We start from the raw sequence: 18399 nt of genomic DNA, 5'->3' as shown, positions 1-18399 counted from the left end.
AGTTGTCCTCTAATTTCACACTCCTCTGAAATAAATATATTTGGGTACAGGCATTTCTTTGACGCTCATTATTTTGTCTTTCAGAAAATTGAGATCTGGATGCAAAAAAGATGTGTCTGATCAAAATTTGAAGCACACTGAGCACATCAGGAGAGCAAACAAGTTCTTTGTTTCCTTTCAAGCATTAAGAAAAATTCATTGAATCATCTTTTTCCAATCGTGTTGATGGAGACATAGAATTGAATGTTGTAAGATTATTGTCAGCTTTGTGTTATATAGCAATTATTGATCTCACCTAGTAATGTCAGTATGMTGGGCTGGTTGTTATGGCGGTGAATAGATGAAAACCTTCTGCAAGGGAGAGCTGAGATCTCAGAAGCGAATTAATGGAGTTACCATTTCTTCCTCTGCTTAGTCCCCCCGTCACATTAAGAGCTCCAGCCATCACTAGTGACAGATTTTTAACCATGCTGCTACCAGCTAACAYGAAGTCTGAATCTTTATGATCTAAAATGTTTCAAGATGCAACTGTTGCTCTTTTCGATAATCTGCTCCTGAAAAGACCAATGTGGCAGTTACTAGGCACCTTGTTCCCAGCATACTGGTGAATCACTTCCTTGCAACTTTATGGTCTTGTGTAAAACACCACAAATTGAGTGATAGAAAATTGCAGTCTTTCATAGTTAATCCTGCCTGATCATGTGAACTTTTAAGGCTCTTAAGGCATGTACTCGAGGTTAAAGACTAACCTAACAAAAAACGGAGTAATTTTAACYAGGAAGAGTTTACCTTTCCAGTTCATTATGAAGACACAGATGCATGTGCCCATCCAAAGGAAGTGTCCTGTGCAAGAAAGGTGCGATCTCAAAAACACATGGCTGCCTTTGGTGACAGTATTGGTTTATGCCATCTTAATTTGCTTTTGAAACTATAATCTGCCGCCWTTCGTTGTATATAGACATCCTCAGACTTATGCAGGCTTTCTCTGTTAAAAAATATGTTCATTGTTAATTTGTCTTTCTCTGTGTGACTTAGCAAATATTGCTTGTACAGAGAAGCCATGCTGGGAAGAACTGTCATTCCAGTGAGCAGAACTGATGCCTCATTTCTCTAAGGTTTAGAGACTGATGTCAGAAACATTCAAGTCAGCATTCAGGAAGATGGATTACTTTTTTCCTTTTCTTTTGCTCATCTCTAAAGCAGGAGGGAGCAGCCATGTTTTCAGCTAGTTATGGCCTGTGACCAAGCCAAGGATCAAGGAACTACAAGGAATACCCTTTGRTCTTCAAAATTGCTTTCTCCCTATTTTTTACTGTTTTAAGCAGAACAGTTGAACTGTTCCTGTATTATTTGTGCCATCTTTTGATGTTAGTTTTATATTCTTTCTGCTCTTCCATGTCTCTTTATTTTTGCTATGTTTTCAATACTATGTAGTTATACTCAGTCTTGTGCTTTACGTTGGCTAAGCAGATTTAAGATGTAATGCCAAGTGCTGTGTGGAGGCCACGGCATTTTAACTGTGGATATGTAACACGGTCCAACCGGAAGAAGCTGGCATGTTGTTTAGACAATTGCATTTCACAAACCTTTCAAATCCATTTTCAGCAGAGAAGTAAAAGAGAAAATGAACTTGAAGTCATTTTCTCTAAACTGCTGTACATGCTACATTCATCTCTATGGCAACTACACAAATAGATCTATCCTGGAGATTAATTTGAGCGTATTTTTAATATGCCTCTTTAAATTCAGGTTTCTTAGTGAAACTTGAATTAGTGTATTTCTTCAGCCCTTTAACTTGAGGAATGCCATTGATTCCTAAATTGAACTGCCATTTGAATGTGATTAAGTAAATCCACAGTGTGATATTTTTAATGTACATGCTAGAATTGGGGAGATCTGTGCGAGCAGGTAACTCCTGCTAACACTGAATGTATGGTGATAAAATGTCTGCATATTAGCTGGCTGGAGCATCATTCTGCCCTTTGGGAAGTCTAGCCAGAAGAGGAGCTATTCTTCCCACATTCTTTTGCTCGTGAGCATGAGAAATGAAACTGCCTTACTTTGGCTGCCCTTCTATACCCAGCAGATGTTCAAAAGCCAAAATTTACAGAAATTAGCCAAGAGTGATTTTCTTTGAAGTCCACTTAATGTACATCAACTTGTAGTAAAAGAAGATATTTGTAGGGATGTGTCTGTTTGCCTAAAGAAACAGGGAAAAGGAAAATATATATTCTACAAGAAAAAGACATCTCATTTCTGTCAGAGCCAGGTGGTCAACACAAAATAATAGTTGAGAGGAGTTTAGCTGCAGAAGCTAATATTTTAGTGTGTCTTTAAAAAAAATCTAAAGAGAATTTTAGTTTATGTAAGTTTTTTTTTTTTTCTATTTTATAGTAATAATTCTGACTACTGGTCGGGGAAGGGAGAGAAGAAGGGCTAGGGAGAGGCATGCTTCAACAGGTTTTTGTCAAGTAGTTTAAGTTGTAAATGAGATTTTTCATGAAATGTTTGTAATGTGAGCAAGTGGGGAACTGGAATGTGAGTCTTGTATTTCCTGACATTGTGATAAGAAAAATAACAGTCCATCTCATAGTGGGGAAAAWTTATAACACAACAGCATTCCTATTTCTGTTAGATTTACACATTTGAAATGTGCTATGCTTGGGCACTTACTCTACTGGCTTGAGTCAGAGTTGATCCACAACATGGTTTAATGCCTTTGATTATGCTTCTGCACCAGCAAAGTAGTGAAATACAGCGGTATTAAATAAGCTCATTATTAAAAACCAGAATGTTGAGGAGTCACATCTGTAAAATCTTGTTGCTTTTCCACCGAGTTAATGCTGAASACATGTTTATAAATATGTCTGTAAATTTTTTGTTAAAGAAACCATTAAAGTCAGAGGATTGGAGGATTATGGCAAAAAAGAATAAAAGTAATTCAAAACAGTGACAGAAGTAGCTCATGCTTCGGGAACATACATTTTTCTGTATTGAGATAGCTTATGAAATCAGTGTTGCTGGGCTTCTGACCTTCTACTAAATGTTTATGGGCCTTCTTTCTTGTTGCTGCTTTTTTACATGCTACTAAAGGAGAACAAGTTCTTTTGTATATGWTTTTTAATGGGCAAAATTTTGATTTCTCATCTTTTATGTGTTACTCAATCATATTTTGCTATTGTTAAACTTCTGTAACTTTAAACATAATCACTGCATGTRTAGTAAATTGTAGGTTTAAGAAATAATATTGCTTCTATCAGATACCCAATTCATAAATATATTTCACGACATCGTGTTAATGTTGACCGTTCATTTCCTGATTATTAAATTGTTTTGTTGAATATCCAGTGTTGCTAGATGTGATTTTTCACAAAAGTTTGTATGTTAATAGGAAAGATATCTATCTATTCCAACAAAGTTTACTTATGTGCTTTGTAGTAAGCATTTTTTTCCACTGTCACTTATTTAATGTCCTGAAATATATTGTGTCAGTCTTCAGGCCAAATTTACAAAAGAAAAAAAAAGCTCAGTGAAATGCAACATTATCTACATTATGTTACCAATCCTACATTAGCTGTGGGAGTTAGGGTTGTCAGAAAAATRTATTTTTTTTATTAAACAAAAACAAAAAGAAATTAGTAGGCTCCTCATCAGATACAATTATAAAACTCTTGGTTCAAATAGTTTTGCATGCTTTCCTCTCCTTTGGGATGAATGTTTGATTCAGCTGAGCTATAGTGTCAAATGCTAATTTTGACCACCACAAAAATTACAAAGGATTGATTTTGTCATCGATAACCTAGCATTGAAGTAGTCAGAAGGATTTATTATGTAAAACTTTAAGCTCCTTCTAACATCAAATCGTAGACAGCAAGTGTATTTGATATTCCTCCTTTAAAACAGACCAGCCCTAGTGGGCATACTTTGAAGAGGCTCAAATGAGGCAAAACAAATGCTGAAATGCAAAACACTGCTCATTATTTTGAGGCTTGTGTGCGTTACTGATGCTGTTCCAAAAAGTTACATAAGATCATGTTTTTTGTTTTTTTTTGCCAACAGGTGATAAATCCAATGGGATGGGATGCATTTGGGTTACCAGCAGAAAACGCTGCAGTTGAGCATGGACTGCACCCTGCAAGCTGGACACAAAGGTAGTCCTTAATGGATTTAAATGATGTCACATTTCTGTTGTGAATATCTGTACTCTGTCCCCCATAAAACAACCAAATAAAGCAAAATCTAGTAGAAGCAGAAAAAAGACARGACTGACAGAATTAATATTGTTTGSTAATGTCGTTTGAAATGGTGCACTTAGATCAATTTCAAAAGCTTAATGTATCAATGTGACTTTCAAGGTTCTTTCTTCTGATTAGCTTTAAATTTTAAAAGGGTAGGGTATTGTTTAAAAAAAAAGTAACATTTCCCAAACACCTGAGGAAGTAAGTAATAAATCTTTTTTTTTTCAGTAAGTTAAATCTAAGTATGGAATACACAGTTGAAAATGATGAGATACGCGATTAAGTTTGCTGGCAGTTCCCAGTGCCACATGAAAGAGGAAGAAGATAATTTTTTCATTTGCAACTTGGTCTTAGAAAGTGATATGCAGCCATTATTGTTACTCATTTCAGTGGAAGTTTTGGTCTTTAGACCTTAGAATTGRGTGTAATGTTCCCCTAATATTCCTTAAAATGAGTAGAAAGTTACCTAAGTAAATGTTAATTTCTATAAATGACTCAAACTAGAATATGTAGACAACTGATTTCATTTAGGGAGGATAAATATGATGCCCTGCACCCAAGTTATTAGTTGTTTATCCTGTTTTTTTTCTCTAATTTCTTTCTTGTATAATTTGGATGAGAATATGGATGAGAATCAGTTACCTTCAAGATGCAAACAAACTTTTGTTTTGAGACAGTCTGAAAAAGCACTGTGCACAGCATGTTGTGGACTAACAATTATATTGTGTGTGACAGTAGTTGAAAGGAAATTAGAAACCTCTGGGGATGTGGAGACATTTGATAGACTCTCACCAAAAATTCTGCTACTAGTGTTTTGCTTTGGGCAAAAACGCAGCCTTTGTTACAGGAGATTATTTTCCTTCTAAGGAGTATGGACAGTAAATTGATTTCTATCTTCCATCAATACRTCTACTATGGCTAAGTTCTAAAACAAATCTATGCATCTATCATATCCGAGTGCCTCATATTTAACTTGGTTATCTTGACAGAACCTCTGCAAGATGAAACATTACTGTGATCCTTATTTACGTGACAAGTGAGGCACAAAGAAGTGAAGGTTGAGTGAGTTGAAGTTCTGTGAGGCAGAGACAGCTAGGCTGACATAAGGGCTTGGTGACTGCAAAAGGGTCAGTGTTGTCCATCTTCCTCCTGTGTTGGCCCTCCGAACCGACTGTGTAGCYTTGGCGCTCATGAGGTTTTGTCGAGCTGATTCAGCTTGTTAACGAACTGATTCAGTTTGCTAACTCAGAAGAAAGCCGTTCTGCCATTTTAATGACTTGAATTAGCTCACCATAGAAAAGTGGCGAGAATGTAGGGCACTGACAGCAAGCCATGCAATAGTAAACTGCCGGATCAGCTCCGCCTGTTTCAGCTAATAGTACCCCAAGCAATTTGTCAGGGTTGTATCAAAAAATGTGTGKCAGGGTGAACTGATCTGCTGCTGCATTCTGTCTTGTTGTATTTTTCTCCTCAGATGTTTTATAGTGGAAGAAAATTTTGCCTTGAAAATGTCCTTAGTACTGAAAAGGGATTATCGTTAGACTATTTAACTCTTAAAACTATATGTTATAACGACAAAGCTGATTTCAGACAAGTTAACACATCAGTACTGGGACTGATTATAACAATATCCAAATAGGAAAATTATTTACATACCTGTTTTTTTCTGATTATGCTTATGAAGATAGATGACTCATCATAAGGCAGATTAAATTCTAACTATTGAAGTAACTGCTGTCTCTCATTTTCTCCTCTTTGACCCTGTCTTCAATGTTTGTCATGCCTGCAGCAGGGATGATTGAACTGTATGTGGAGCTGCTGTAAACTGTAGCTCAAAAATTTAAAATAAACCTGCACCAATATAATGTTTCTGCATTCTGGACTTGATGCTGTGATAGTGATCTGACCTATGTTGTAATTATGCCTGGAGCAGGGCTGGCCATCCCTGTAAAAGGGTTATACATGGTAAGCATGTCAGTTAGGTCAGGTCAGGACTCAGCAGCCAAATTTCAGATCATCATCATGATCTGAAGAGATTATTTAGAATGAACTCCAATTGACTGCTGCTACTTACATTTTCAAAGTTAGGAAAAAAAACCCACAGGACAAATTGAAGCCAGTGTTACTTATACAAAACACAGAAGATTTTGTTAGTAAAAAGCCAGATGGCTGGCTTGTGTAACTAGAGCTCTGCAGTCACAGAAATACTAGAAGGCGTGCATACTGTGCACTCCAGGGGAATCATTGGTGTGTCTGAAAACTGCCTCCAAAAATGCACAGAGTACTGAATATCTGCAGTATTCTGTGATGTGTGCTATGCAGAGGTCAAGTGTAATTGTTAATGCTCCCTTCTGGCTTTGAAAGCTCATTTTTTTAATGGAGCTGCACCCTGAGAGATCTTTCATGTAGTTCCTCTGGGAGACGGTACTGCTGGAGACTGGAAAGAGAATGTGCAGCCAGGATAGTGTGGCCAGGATAGAGACATAAGCTGATAGTGAAGGTACATCCTAGTGTGCTGTGAAGTTTTCTTAGGGCGCTTTGGCTCTCTTGCAGTAAAGGTAGTTAAAAATAATGAAAAGAGATGTTTCAGGAGCATGTTTCCCTCARTCAGAAGTGCTATATTTGCTTTTCAGTTATGCTTGAAGTAAGAGGAAAAATCATTGTCTTGTATACATAGCCATTGAGTTAAACCAGAATGCATGAGGGAGTTTTAAAATGAGTATTTAAGGTAAATACTGTAAGAGTTCAWGGAGTTTGACTGTTAGTGGGGTAGTAGGATTTAGAGGTTAACTTAGTTCTCTTGATTTCTGAGAATCTTATAAGCACCTGATTCTAAATATGATCATGTGACAGTAATCTTTTTAAGTGATTCAAGAATTTTTTTTTATTTTGTTTTACAGTAATATTCAACACATGAGGGAACAGTTTGATGCACTAGGTCTGTCTTTTACATGGGAAAGGGTAAGATTTTCTCTTTAATGGAATGCTGTCTTTTATTCTTTGATGGAACAACAGAGAATTTTATCTTCTTAGATATGGCAATATAGAAGCCTCTGAAAGTGACCAATTTAAATTGTTAATTTGCAAAATTGCACTTGACAAAAAGTGGGAAATGTAATTATCAAACTTCTCTCAATTTTGACACACTTACTGACATCATCTGATAATCCAAGATTTACGAGCATCTTTCTTTAAAATAATTTTGGTTTTACACTTGGACTTTTCTGTCTGCTTCTTTAGCTCTTCCAGTAGTTGAAAGTAGCTGCAGTGGCATTTTCTCTGTTAAAATTCAGGTTATCAACACGTGAATGAACACGATGTAAAACAGGGTGCCTTTGTGTTAGGGTATGTATATTTTGAGGAGTGCTTTTTTCAGTAAGTACATTTTATAATATACTCAAAGGTTAAAACTAGTAACTTCAAAGGCTGACTTGGTTGTGATATTTTAAATCTGAAAAGCAAAACTGCGTTTTCATACTTGTTTGTGTCATGACCACTTTGGAAACTAGGTATTTTATTTAAAACTCAAGTTCTTGAGAATCAGCTGTTTACTTTAAAAACATTTCCAACACAGCCGTAAACCAATGTATTTTTTCAAGACAAAAATGAAAGAAATCAAATCTTGAAGCAGTTGTATGGTAGGATTATTGGATGTGCCAGTGAATCATGCATGTGTCATTCCCTACCTTTACATTCGCAGTGATAATCATTACTTACCACCTTAATATGATTCTGCATAGAGTGATTTGGATCCTGATCTTGGATTTTTATAGCAGTATTGTACGTCTGAAAATAAAAAGGGTTAGTTTTCTGACAATATGAGACCTGCCATCTGTTTTCCTTAATCTGAAGAAAAAGTTGTTTATATGCATGTCTTATGTCTAAAAGTCGTACGTTATCATGTCATTCTATATATGACAAGATTTTCAGTATAAGCCTTTTTAGTAAGGTGTCAGTTTTCTTGATAACTTGAAAAGTTACTCTGAAAATGAAAGGATTGTAATGGAAGGTTTACTCCACACATTCTTCACAATCACTTTCTTGTATTTGTAAACATTCATATTGCAGAGATTTTCTGTATGTATAATACAGTAATGGTTCAAAATAGCAAAATCATATGTGCGTTCTGTGTTATGAAACAGGTGAAAGAGTTGAATATTGTAGAGTACTTTTCAAGAAAATTGAGAAAACTCATCTCTGTATTTGGATTTTTGTTTAACCCTTATATTTTGAAGAGCAGACGGAGAATTGGCAGTATTGAAAACCGCAATGAAATCATAGGTATATAGGGAAATGTGRTCAGTAGTCTTTGTGTCTGTTTTTTGACGCTTACTTTGACTTTCCTGGTAAAGTGTGTTTCAGTGTTACAGTTAGTGAACTTTCAGAAGTCTCTGAGTACTTATGGAAAGGCCACTGATACTGTACAACTAAGTCCATTTGACTGGTTCTAAAATTAAAATAATTTAGAATGCTCTAGAGGCACTTAGGTTGCGTTTTTGAAAGGTAAGTTTTTAAAACAGCTAGAAAGTGTTGCTTGAAACACAGTAAATTTTGGCTGATTGTCACTTCTTGGCTAAGTAGTTTAGTTTTGTTCAGCCCACATTGCTGCTCTGTGAGGTAATTAACTAAATGAAGTGAGGGTGACCTGAATGGTAACCTTAAGAAATAGAGATATGTTTGTTTAATCCAGAAATTGTATGATGCCTGAAATACGTTTTACGTGACCCCTAAGTCCACAGATATTTGAGCTAACTGCKAAAGAGCTACCTTTGGAAACTGAAGAGTAAGCTGCGGCGGAGCCTGTTTTCCAGGCTGATAAAGCCAGCGTCCCTGCAGAGCTGATTAGGCTGGGCAGAGCATCTTGCCATCTCGGCCATGCTGCTGCTGGGCTAGCCCAGGCATCTCTGCACAGTATTGCGTTGCACTGTGCAGGCGCTTACCTTAAATAGTGAGCTCTTTGAGGTGAGGAATTGCTATTACTACTTTATTCTGTACTTGTGTGGCACAAAATCGGTGGTTTTAAAAATACTGTGATAATGGAGACATTAACCCCATTAGTACTGTAGTGGCGTCTATGAAAAATGATAGAAAAAGGCCTTCTGCCATGGGTTAATTTAAATAACCAAGACTCTTACAAATAGGAGTTTGGTTTTATTTAAATTCCATTGGTGGTGTTTAAGTGTACTGCTTCATTTTTTCAGGGCACAGTACCTTTGCAAATATGTGCTGGAGGAACCCATTCTACCTTAGATTACTGTTTCCATGTGCAGTGAAACACCTTTTTTAAGTGCTAGTCTTCTATATTAACTGTCAGAGAATCCTGCATGTCCAGCTTAGACTACATACCTAGATGATATGAGGAAGACTGAAGTAATTTTTACCATTTTACAAATGTTAGGGGAAAAAAAGGCCAGAAGGAAAATAATGAGAAGTACACTTTGAATACCTTGTACATGGAGTTGTGCTAAAGGAGCTAGCTACATCTGGTGTTCAAGAAAGTCCTGTGAAGGAATATGAAGACTAGTTGTAGGTGTTTTGCTCAATAAAATTACTATGAAGAAATTCTGTTGCATACTAGAAGTTTCCTTTTAATTATCTGTGGTTTTTATCATCCTGTCACAGTCTCAAAAATACTATTACATTTTGATTTGTATGTTGTAGACAGTGAAATTACTTAACCAGTAAAGCTAAAAAAACCCCCATTATTAAAAGATAATGAGATTGTTTCAGGAAGCTAGCTTACCAATATGCTTGGAAATTATTCCTCTAAACTTAAAATGCAAGCAAACTAAAAATGTAATTAATTGCATACACTAGCTCTCTAAGTAGTTTGTATTAGAGTAGGTTTAAATACTAATAGCAATCTACTTTTTTCCTGAATGTCTAGATATTTTCAGTGCCTCAAATAGTAAATATTGAATTTATAGGATGCCTTAAAAGGGGTGTGATTTTGCAGGAGAGGAGAGGATTTGAAAAAAATATATAGTAGGTAGGAAGAAGTAGGATATTTCTATTCTGTAAATCCAGGCAAACTGTCTTGATCTGTTTGATGTCTGTTTTATTTTATGTCTCTGAGTGACATTTAAATCACTTGAAAAAAAAAAAAAAAAAAAAAAAAAAAGTAATTACATTTTATTTTTACGGTAACAGTCAGTAATTTGGGGATTTGGTGATGTGATTTCTCCTAACTAACCTCCCAGATAGCATAGCAAACTGCCTCTTCTTTTAAATATTATTTTCTGGGGAATCAAGCAATATCATTTTCACAAAGATTTGTATCACCAGCTCCAAGAAAGAGAGCGTACAACAGTTTTCCTTTGTTTTGCTCAAGACTGCTATCAAACTGAATGCATGTTCCCACTGAGCCACCACTTCACCACTAAACAAATTATCTAACAGTAACTTTGTTCTAGAAGGTAGCACTTAACTGCTGATGTTTTTCACAGTCTTTGTTTTATTCATTCCAAGCGACATAATTTTTGCATAAGATTAATGTTTCTCTTCTACATTGTACATTAAAAAAGATGAAGTCTCTGGTAGATGCTTTCTGTGCAGAGTTTTCTGGTTTGTTTTGAAGTTGTTATTCTTGTGCAGTGCCGGAACAATCGTAAAAATAGGCATTGCCTATTAAATCTTCTTTTCCATCTGCTTATCACTGAAAATCAGTCACACTCTTGTAATCGAACACAAAAGGAAACCGTTGATATGAGACTGCTTTTTTGCAGCAAAAATGTTTGAGAGCATAAGCACTGCATGATGTTTGTATATGTAGCCAATAATGCAAGAAACTCTTATGTGTGTTTTAAATACAAATATTGTAATGAATTTATAAGTGTAGTTCAGTCTAGCTCTAAAGCTCTGAAAATTTAATCGTTTTACTTTTAGGTTAGGTGATGCATGCCCTGTGATACCAAAATAGACAAATAATAGGTTAAAGACTGTTTAATCTTCCCAGATAGTTTTGAAAAAAATCCTTTCAGATTGTCTTTTTCTCACTTTTTAAAATTAGTTTTGAGTGCGATGTGACTGTCTTCAGTGTAGTACATGAGCATGCTAGAAATAAAGTGATTACTAATAAACTAGGAAATGACTTCCCTCTAGTCTAGTTATGTATTATTCATAAAGCCTAGTGGACCTTACACGAAATAGAAGCTTTTATACAGGCTGTGAATATTACTTATATTAAAAAATGATAACCATGAAAATATTTTGAAGATATAACCTTTGTTTTAAGAAACAAAAAACCTTCACCTTTTAGGTTCACAGGTAAGTAATAGAAAGTTTTAAGAAGGTAGCAGATTGAGAACATCAAGTAATGAATTAATAAAGATAATTGAAAATTAATTTTTCCTTTATTTATGAACAGAATCTTCCATTCAAAATTTCCTTTGTGTATCCAGGATTCTTTAGTGTGGGCTTCCCCTTCTTTTGGGTTGCTGGGTTTTTTCTTTTTTTCAGATTTTTCATACTGAGGTACAGTTTAATCTTATCACAAACCAGTTGCTTTCCAAGTCACACTGCTGTCAAATATAAGTTGTAATRCTGCTAATTAATTTGTAACTGAGAATTTATCTGCAAAAAAGCACTTTTAAATTGGTCTTTAGGTAATTGGCTTGTAATGCTAACCCTTCCATCATGCTCAGTAGGAACAGATTGCTGTGCCAAGGCAAAGGGCTTAAGCAAGGAAWTTTTTTTGTGTAAATACAGAACTTTCTCTTCTGTGTCTTGGCAATATCTGCTGTATTTAAAAGTAGTCCACTGTTAAAAGTGATTTGCTTTAATAATGCATGTCATTTCCAGAGGAGTAAGGAGAAATAACAGTAATCAATGATAAAGAGGTGTTTTGGTGACATAAATAGTTTTTTTTTTATTTGTTTGTTTTTAATTGTTTTAATTAGCAAACTGACAAAAGGAAAAGAGCAAACTGGGGGGATAGGGGGGGATGCTTTCATTTCTGTCTCATGGTACCTTCTGAAATGTCATGGTGATGGCTTGTTACAAAATCTGTCCCAGATCACTGAAGATCACCTGCAGTGGACAGATGGGTAGCATATTTCATATTTGTAAAATGGGTTCTGGGCTTTAGTATATATTTTATGTTGGAAGGAAATATGCTAAAATCCTGATTATCTGTATTCACTGAACGGTTTTGTGAATGAGTTATATATATGGGCTGCAATGCTATGTTCAGCTTACATGTAAGCAGAATGTCACATGTTTTGGAAGGATGGAAGGGTTCATAAAGGGTTATAAGGAATCCTTTTCCGGATTTCTGAGTCAAGCCAGTTCTGTTAATGTGCTGCAAATCTTTGTAATGTTCATAAAGTATATGGAAAACTTATTAAGCRTGATGGCAACCTAATGGAAATTTGTTACTGGATATTACTTATTTAATAGAGATTAGAACTAAAGAAAAAAATAGCAAGAGGTTGTTGGYTTGTCATCCTCAGAAATCACATAATTTCTTTCTCATTTCACTTGGTGGTGATGTCATTTCTCTTTCTGTTTTAACATTGTATGTAATGTGAAACTTTCATGATTATCAGATTAAATAAATGATGAGCTTGAGTGATCTTTTTTGCAGTTCAGTGACTGCAGAGCAAATTTTCTTCTGCAATGTATTCTGCTGCATTGCTTTCTAGAAAGCTTGTCAATTTACAACTTGAGAGTGAGCATATACGTGCGATTCTGTTCCCGGTGATTGGTTTGTACCGTGTCCTAAACATACTTGTTTAAGATGGTGAAATAGCRTCTCTTACTGTTTCAGTTAACACACATTCTGGACTAAATGAACAAATCTCAGTCCGTTTTACTATTTTTGTTTGACAGCTCACTTCAGTTGTCTTATCTGTTTGCCTGTTGCTCACCTGATTTTATACTGTACCAAAAGAAGTCTCTGTTCTTTCGTCTCTGCTCTCTTGTACCTCTGATATTACAGTGATGAAACTCCACTGCCATTAGTGGCGTCACATTGGCAGAAGAACTGATGCCACTGTGTGGAGACAGGCAAAATATGTATTTTTTGAGTACATGGATAATAGATAGCTGGAGAGATGGAAATCAGACTTTTATCAAGTGTTCTTTTCAGCACAGAGCACAGGGATTTAATCAAGCAAGAGCTTTTCATGGCTAAATTTTGCATGCTGTGCTGCAAACTTGCTATTAAGTGTCTCTGGTCTTGAAAGCCTCTTATACTCACTTTTGAGGCATATATATTCAAAGGTCATATTAATTGTTTAAAGCAACATTTCAGCTTTAGAATTTAAAATTGTAGAAAAAGAATAAWTTTTTTGTGCTAAAATGCTTCAGGTGTCTTAGTAACAGATCATATTGTGGATGTCGTGTGCCACAGTAGCTGTAATRGGAAGCTTGGATGACAGGAAAGCCTGAGTGAAAAAGGCATTTCACATTTTGGAAGCTATTTCAGGGAGCTAATCAAATTTATTCAGTTTGCAAATAGCTATCAGTGGCTGACTGTCAACCCTGTAATTCTGAAATCAAGATGTGTTCTTGTTAATTTAAGGTCCAGTGTAGGAGTCATCTTCCACTTCAGCAAGTACAAATGTAGTTAAGGAGGAAATATGTACAAAAATTATCTTCTTTAAACAAGGGCAGGTTAAACACGAAAGTTACTGAGCAAGGAAATGTGATTTGTTTATTGTTATATATAATGCAATTAGAGTTAAATTCTGAGTTACACAGTTGTTTTCATTTTGGCCAAACTTTAAAATGTGTGGATGAGAGTATACGTGTATCCATTTCCCCTGTAAAACACTGCATTTGGGTGGAGGAAAACTGAGAGTCTGTGACTATATTATCCTTCAGTCACATATTAATATGTTTATTTGAAAAGCATTTTTTTTAAGAACAAATATTTTAAAATACGGAACTATAAGCAATTCACCATTTCATTATTTTCATTTTACAATACTGTGCTGCATCAGGAGACTGATCAGCAACTCCTGTTAATTTTGTTTATAGGACATACGCTGAGGCCAGGTTTCCGCTCTTTGCAAACAGTATGTTCTATAGGCTCATTCTAGCAGTTCTGCAACTTCTGCRCTATGTTTCTTTAAACACTTATCCTGAGTGAGGAAGGTCTCAGGGTTCATAATAAGAAGGCTTGTTTAATTATTAGTTAGTAAAAATCTGTAAAATGTCTAAGTTTAAAAAATACTGTTTATTATACTTTTGCCTGCTGTTCTCCTAACTCCCATTCCTTTTTTTTATATTGTCTTTTTATTTTTACCTATCTGTACTTCCCACTTAACAATCCTCCACACTTGTGACTTCTTTGACTCTTTAGGTTTTTCTCCTTATTTTGACTAGAGCATTCTCCTACCTTGAGTTGGCTTGCCTTCCAAATGGTCACTTGTGTAATCTCTTGTTGCCAGATGACCTTTGCAACTCTTTCATCTTGAAGGTTACGGTCTTACCCCATGTTCCTCCCGTCTTCCCCAGATTGCCAGTCAACGCCCCCAACTTCTCAGTGCTCTTCCCCTTGCCTTTCTAGATGCACAAGTTCAGCTGTAGATTCCTCCAGTCTGCCCTCTCCTCTGCAGCCACCTATGAGCTGTCTCTGAGCAGTCAACAATCTCTGTTCCTGCCTTTTATTACTGAGCAACAGTTGTGGTCATTTCCTTTCTTCTTGTACTCTCAAATYTACCAACATTGATATAGCAGGGGGATCTCATTGGTGTTAACATGGAAACTTTGCTTTGAATGTCAACCATAGAAAAAGCCAGAGTTCTCTATTTTTGTGTATAAGTGAATATCACTGAAAATAACATTACCCAAAAATGCATTTATATTGTGCCTGTTTTGTYTCTAGCATATACTATGCACTCTGAGTTAATTGAGTTGTAATATAGTAAGAATAGTTTAATATATTTTTGTTTTATTTCATTTCTACAGGAAATAACCACTTGCTTACCAGAGTACTATAAATGGACACAATACCTCTTTCTTAAGCTTTTTGAAGCTGGGCTAGTTTATCAAAAGGAGGTAGGTGCAAGCTTTGACCTGTAACACTATGCATGTACACTGACTTTATCTCAAGTCACTATCTTTATCTCATGTCAGTAACATTTCTGAATCATCTATTCACACTTATTAGCTAGATAACTATTTATACTGCTATATTTGGTTTTAAATCTCTGCAAAATATATTGAATTTTATCTATAACTAAATTTTGTAATTAACTACCTAACATCAATGAGTATCATAGCAAGTCAAATCGGAGTTGTTTGTTGTCGGTGTTTATACTAATGTGCTAGATAACAGTGTAGCTATTATTAATTTATTTCATGGMTTTCATATCAAAATTTTCTAGGTCTTAACTAGAAGATTTTTGTTAATTCTAACAAGGTTATGATGAGTCACTTCAGCAGTGAGATTGTWTAACTATACTTTGACTGTGTCAAAACTGCTAGGATCTGAGRGGGGATCTGAGGCCTCACGAGGGCTCAGTAGAGGRGCAGGATCACCTCCCTCCACCTACTGGCAACAGTCTTCCCAATGCACCCCAGGAGACCATTGRCCTTCTTGGCCACAGGGGCACATTGCTGGCTTGTGGTCAACTTGTCATTCACCAGCACTCCCAGATCCTTCTGTGCAGAGCTGCTTTCCAGCAGGTCAACCCCAGCTTCTCCTGGTGCATGGAGTTATTCCTCCCTAGGTGCATTTCTTAATGCACCTTAGGATTTCTTAAATATTCTTTTAARTTTCATTGTATTACATGGAAACCAAAAAACTCCATAGAATATARTTAGAGGTGTAGAACCTAGAGAAAAATATTGATGCTGAAATGCAGCATTTGAAAGGCACAGCATTACTAAACTCTGTTCTACTTCCATATATTTGTAGATCCTAAATGCTAGCGATAAAACGATTTGGAATTTGATGTACTGTAACATGCTGGGGAGGGGGTTGTTTGTTTTGTTTTTGTAAATTGGTTTCCAATGATAATAATTTAATCCTTAGTTGTGCTATAACATATTTATGTGTAGATGTGTTTGCTTTAAGAGTAATTCCGAGTGAATCTAAAAAGCACGAGGCTTGCTGTTTCAGAAGCAGTGATGGTATACARATTTTTTTGTAAGCAGGCTCCCAGTGCTGTGGGATCCTGAAYGTGTTTGAGTATCAGTGGTTGAATGTGCTTCCTTTTAAGAGTGAAGAATCAATTTGAGGACTTAAATTGGCATTTGCCAACCTGTAGGGAATGTCATGTCTGAGTATTAACCAGTTGCTCCTTKGCAAGAAACAGATGACAGAGAGACAGTGCATGAGCCTGAGTCTCTTCAAATTGACATGGATGCTTAAAGCATGTACTTACCCTATGACTTCAGCATACCAGAAATATACATTAAGCACTCCTGCTGCCCAGCTTGAAGTCTCCTCTATTACAATTTCATTCCAGATACAAGAAGATAATTTGTAGCCTCCTTGTGGTAATAAGGATGATGCATGTAGAGCATTRGTATAGTTCATGTTTTGTTCCAGGAATATGCATGTCTGGCCAGAAATCGCCCTGCGAGGAGACAGATTCAATATGTCTGGGAGCTGGAGTTAGGATACTGCAGCTTGCATAAAGAGCGCATCTTTTTCACCATAGCAAAATCCTCTCTTTTTCTTGCAGTTCAGATCTAGTCAGAGGTCTAATCACTGTAGAGGTGACTGACCTGGCCAAATGTAGTCTCATGTAGACTGAGACGAATTGCTGTCTATAAAAAAAATAGTAAAAGCGTAGACCCCAAACCTGAGGATAGATACTTATGCTATAGACACCTTAAATAGGATAAATCCTATTTTAAAAGCATGCAGCCTTCATTGGCCTGGAGAGCAAATCTAAATAACTGATGTGCTATATGCAGTGTTGCACARTGCTTCTTTGTGTAGATGAAAATGACTTTTAGGGACCACTGTTTTGGAGGCTGTCACTGGCAAGAAGTTGCCAATTACGTACAAGTAGGAACTGAGGTTTTAATTTAATGTCTACGTTCTGAGTATTAGTCAAAAATCTGTGGGAGATGGAAGGGACAAAATACAACTTTAAAAATCCACAAACTCAACCTTTCAGCTATGGCTTTCTTACCTAGGTGTTTGCTTTACATTTTGCATCGTCTATTTAGATATATTTTCAAGTTATGAATCATGTGAATATATTATGCTAAATAATAATTATCACATAAATCAATCACTTCCAAAATTTTCTTCATTAATTTGACCCAGTATTATCAAAAGAAAATTTCTTCTCAATTTTGAATCATAACCAATTTAATACAAGTATATGCTTGTACTGCATCATATAACTGCCTAACATTTTTTATTACTTCTTAATATTACCTACTTTATATTTATTTAGGTGTTACTTTTAACTTTGTACTGATGTATGTTTTTYTTCTGAATTTTATAAATGAAAAGATCATTATTTTTAGAGCCAACTTCATAATACATTGTACCATTACTAAAAAGGGTRTATATTCTGAAAGTTTTAGAGATAGATCTGCAATAGTTAATATATTAAATTGCTTTTAATTTCCCAAGGAATTTTCAGAAGGCTTTTATGCAAGCCAGTGTGGCAATGTTGGTAGGTAACAGATAAAAGGTAGACAAATCATAGAAAGTTTAAATTCCTATGACATACCAAATTCACACAAGCTTGATTTAAAAGTGAATTTGCTTTTATCAAAAAATGACTTTAATTGTTTCTGTCATAATATATTTTGTGTAAATCAGCGTAGGCAATCAGCCTGCACGCAGGAAAAAATCCCCACTGGTGACAAAAACAGCAACAGTGTTCTCAAGGAAGCGAGTTCATGTAGCTATATTTTCTGCTGTCCTCACTRTAAGATTTATAAGAACAAGCAGCATATTTAAAACTAGGTGAAACAGTTGTTTAGAAACTAGGGCATTTTAGAAGCTTATCAGCAATAGATAAATACATGAAATGGGAATAACATGAAGGCCATGATTAGTTTTTAAATTGAGATACTAAATCCTCCTGATTCCCAAAGAATGCATTTAATATTTTCCAAATAATGTTTAAATGTATTAGCATGTTATGGAGCTGGAGCTACTGTTTTCAGTTCATCTGATTTCACTTTGATTTAGCTCAAGGACTAAATTACAGTTAATATATTGAATTGGTCCTTTTTGTTG

General features: G+C 35.6%; 1 protein-coding gene across 2 annotated transcripts in view; it reads left to right on the top strand.

Annotated features, from left to right (window-relative positions):
• LARS2 (leucyl-tRNA synthetase 2, mitochondrial) overlaps window positions 1-18399 on the top strand; it is a 92254-nt gene that overhangs the window by 11078 nt on the left and 62777 nt on the right. For both annotated transcript variants that reach the window (XM_085311889.1, XM_085311888.1), the window contains exons 4-6: window positions 4060-4151; window positions 7139-7199; window positions 15153-15242. In XM_085311889.1, the coding sequence (XP_085168015.1) occupies window positions 4060-4151; window positions 7139-7199; window positions 15153-15242 (243 nt within the window). The remainder of the gene's footprint in view (window positions 1-4059; window positions 4152-7138; window positions 7200-15152; window positions 15243-18399) is intronic.

This window comes from Rhea americana, unplaced genomic scaffold, assembly GCF_003343005.1.
Source record: "Rhea americana isolate MKP2758 unplaced genomic scaffold, rheAme1 scaffold_35, whole genome shotgun sequence".
NCBI lineage: Eukaryota > Metazoa > Chordata > Aves > Rheiformes > Rheidae > Rhea > Rhea americana.
This window is presented reverse-complemented; position numbering and strand designations above follow the sequence as displayed.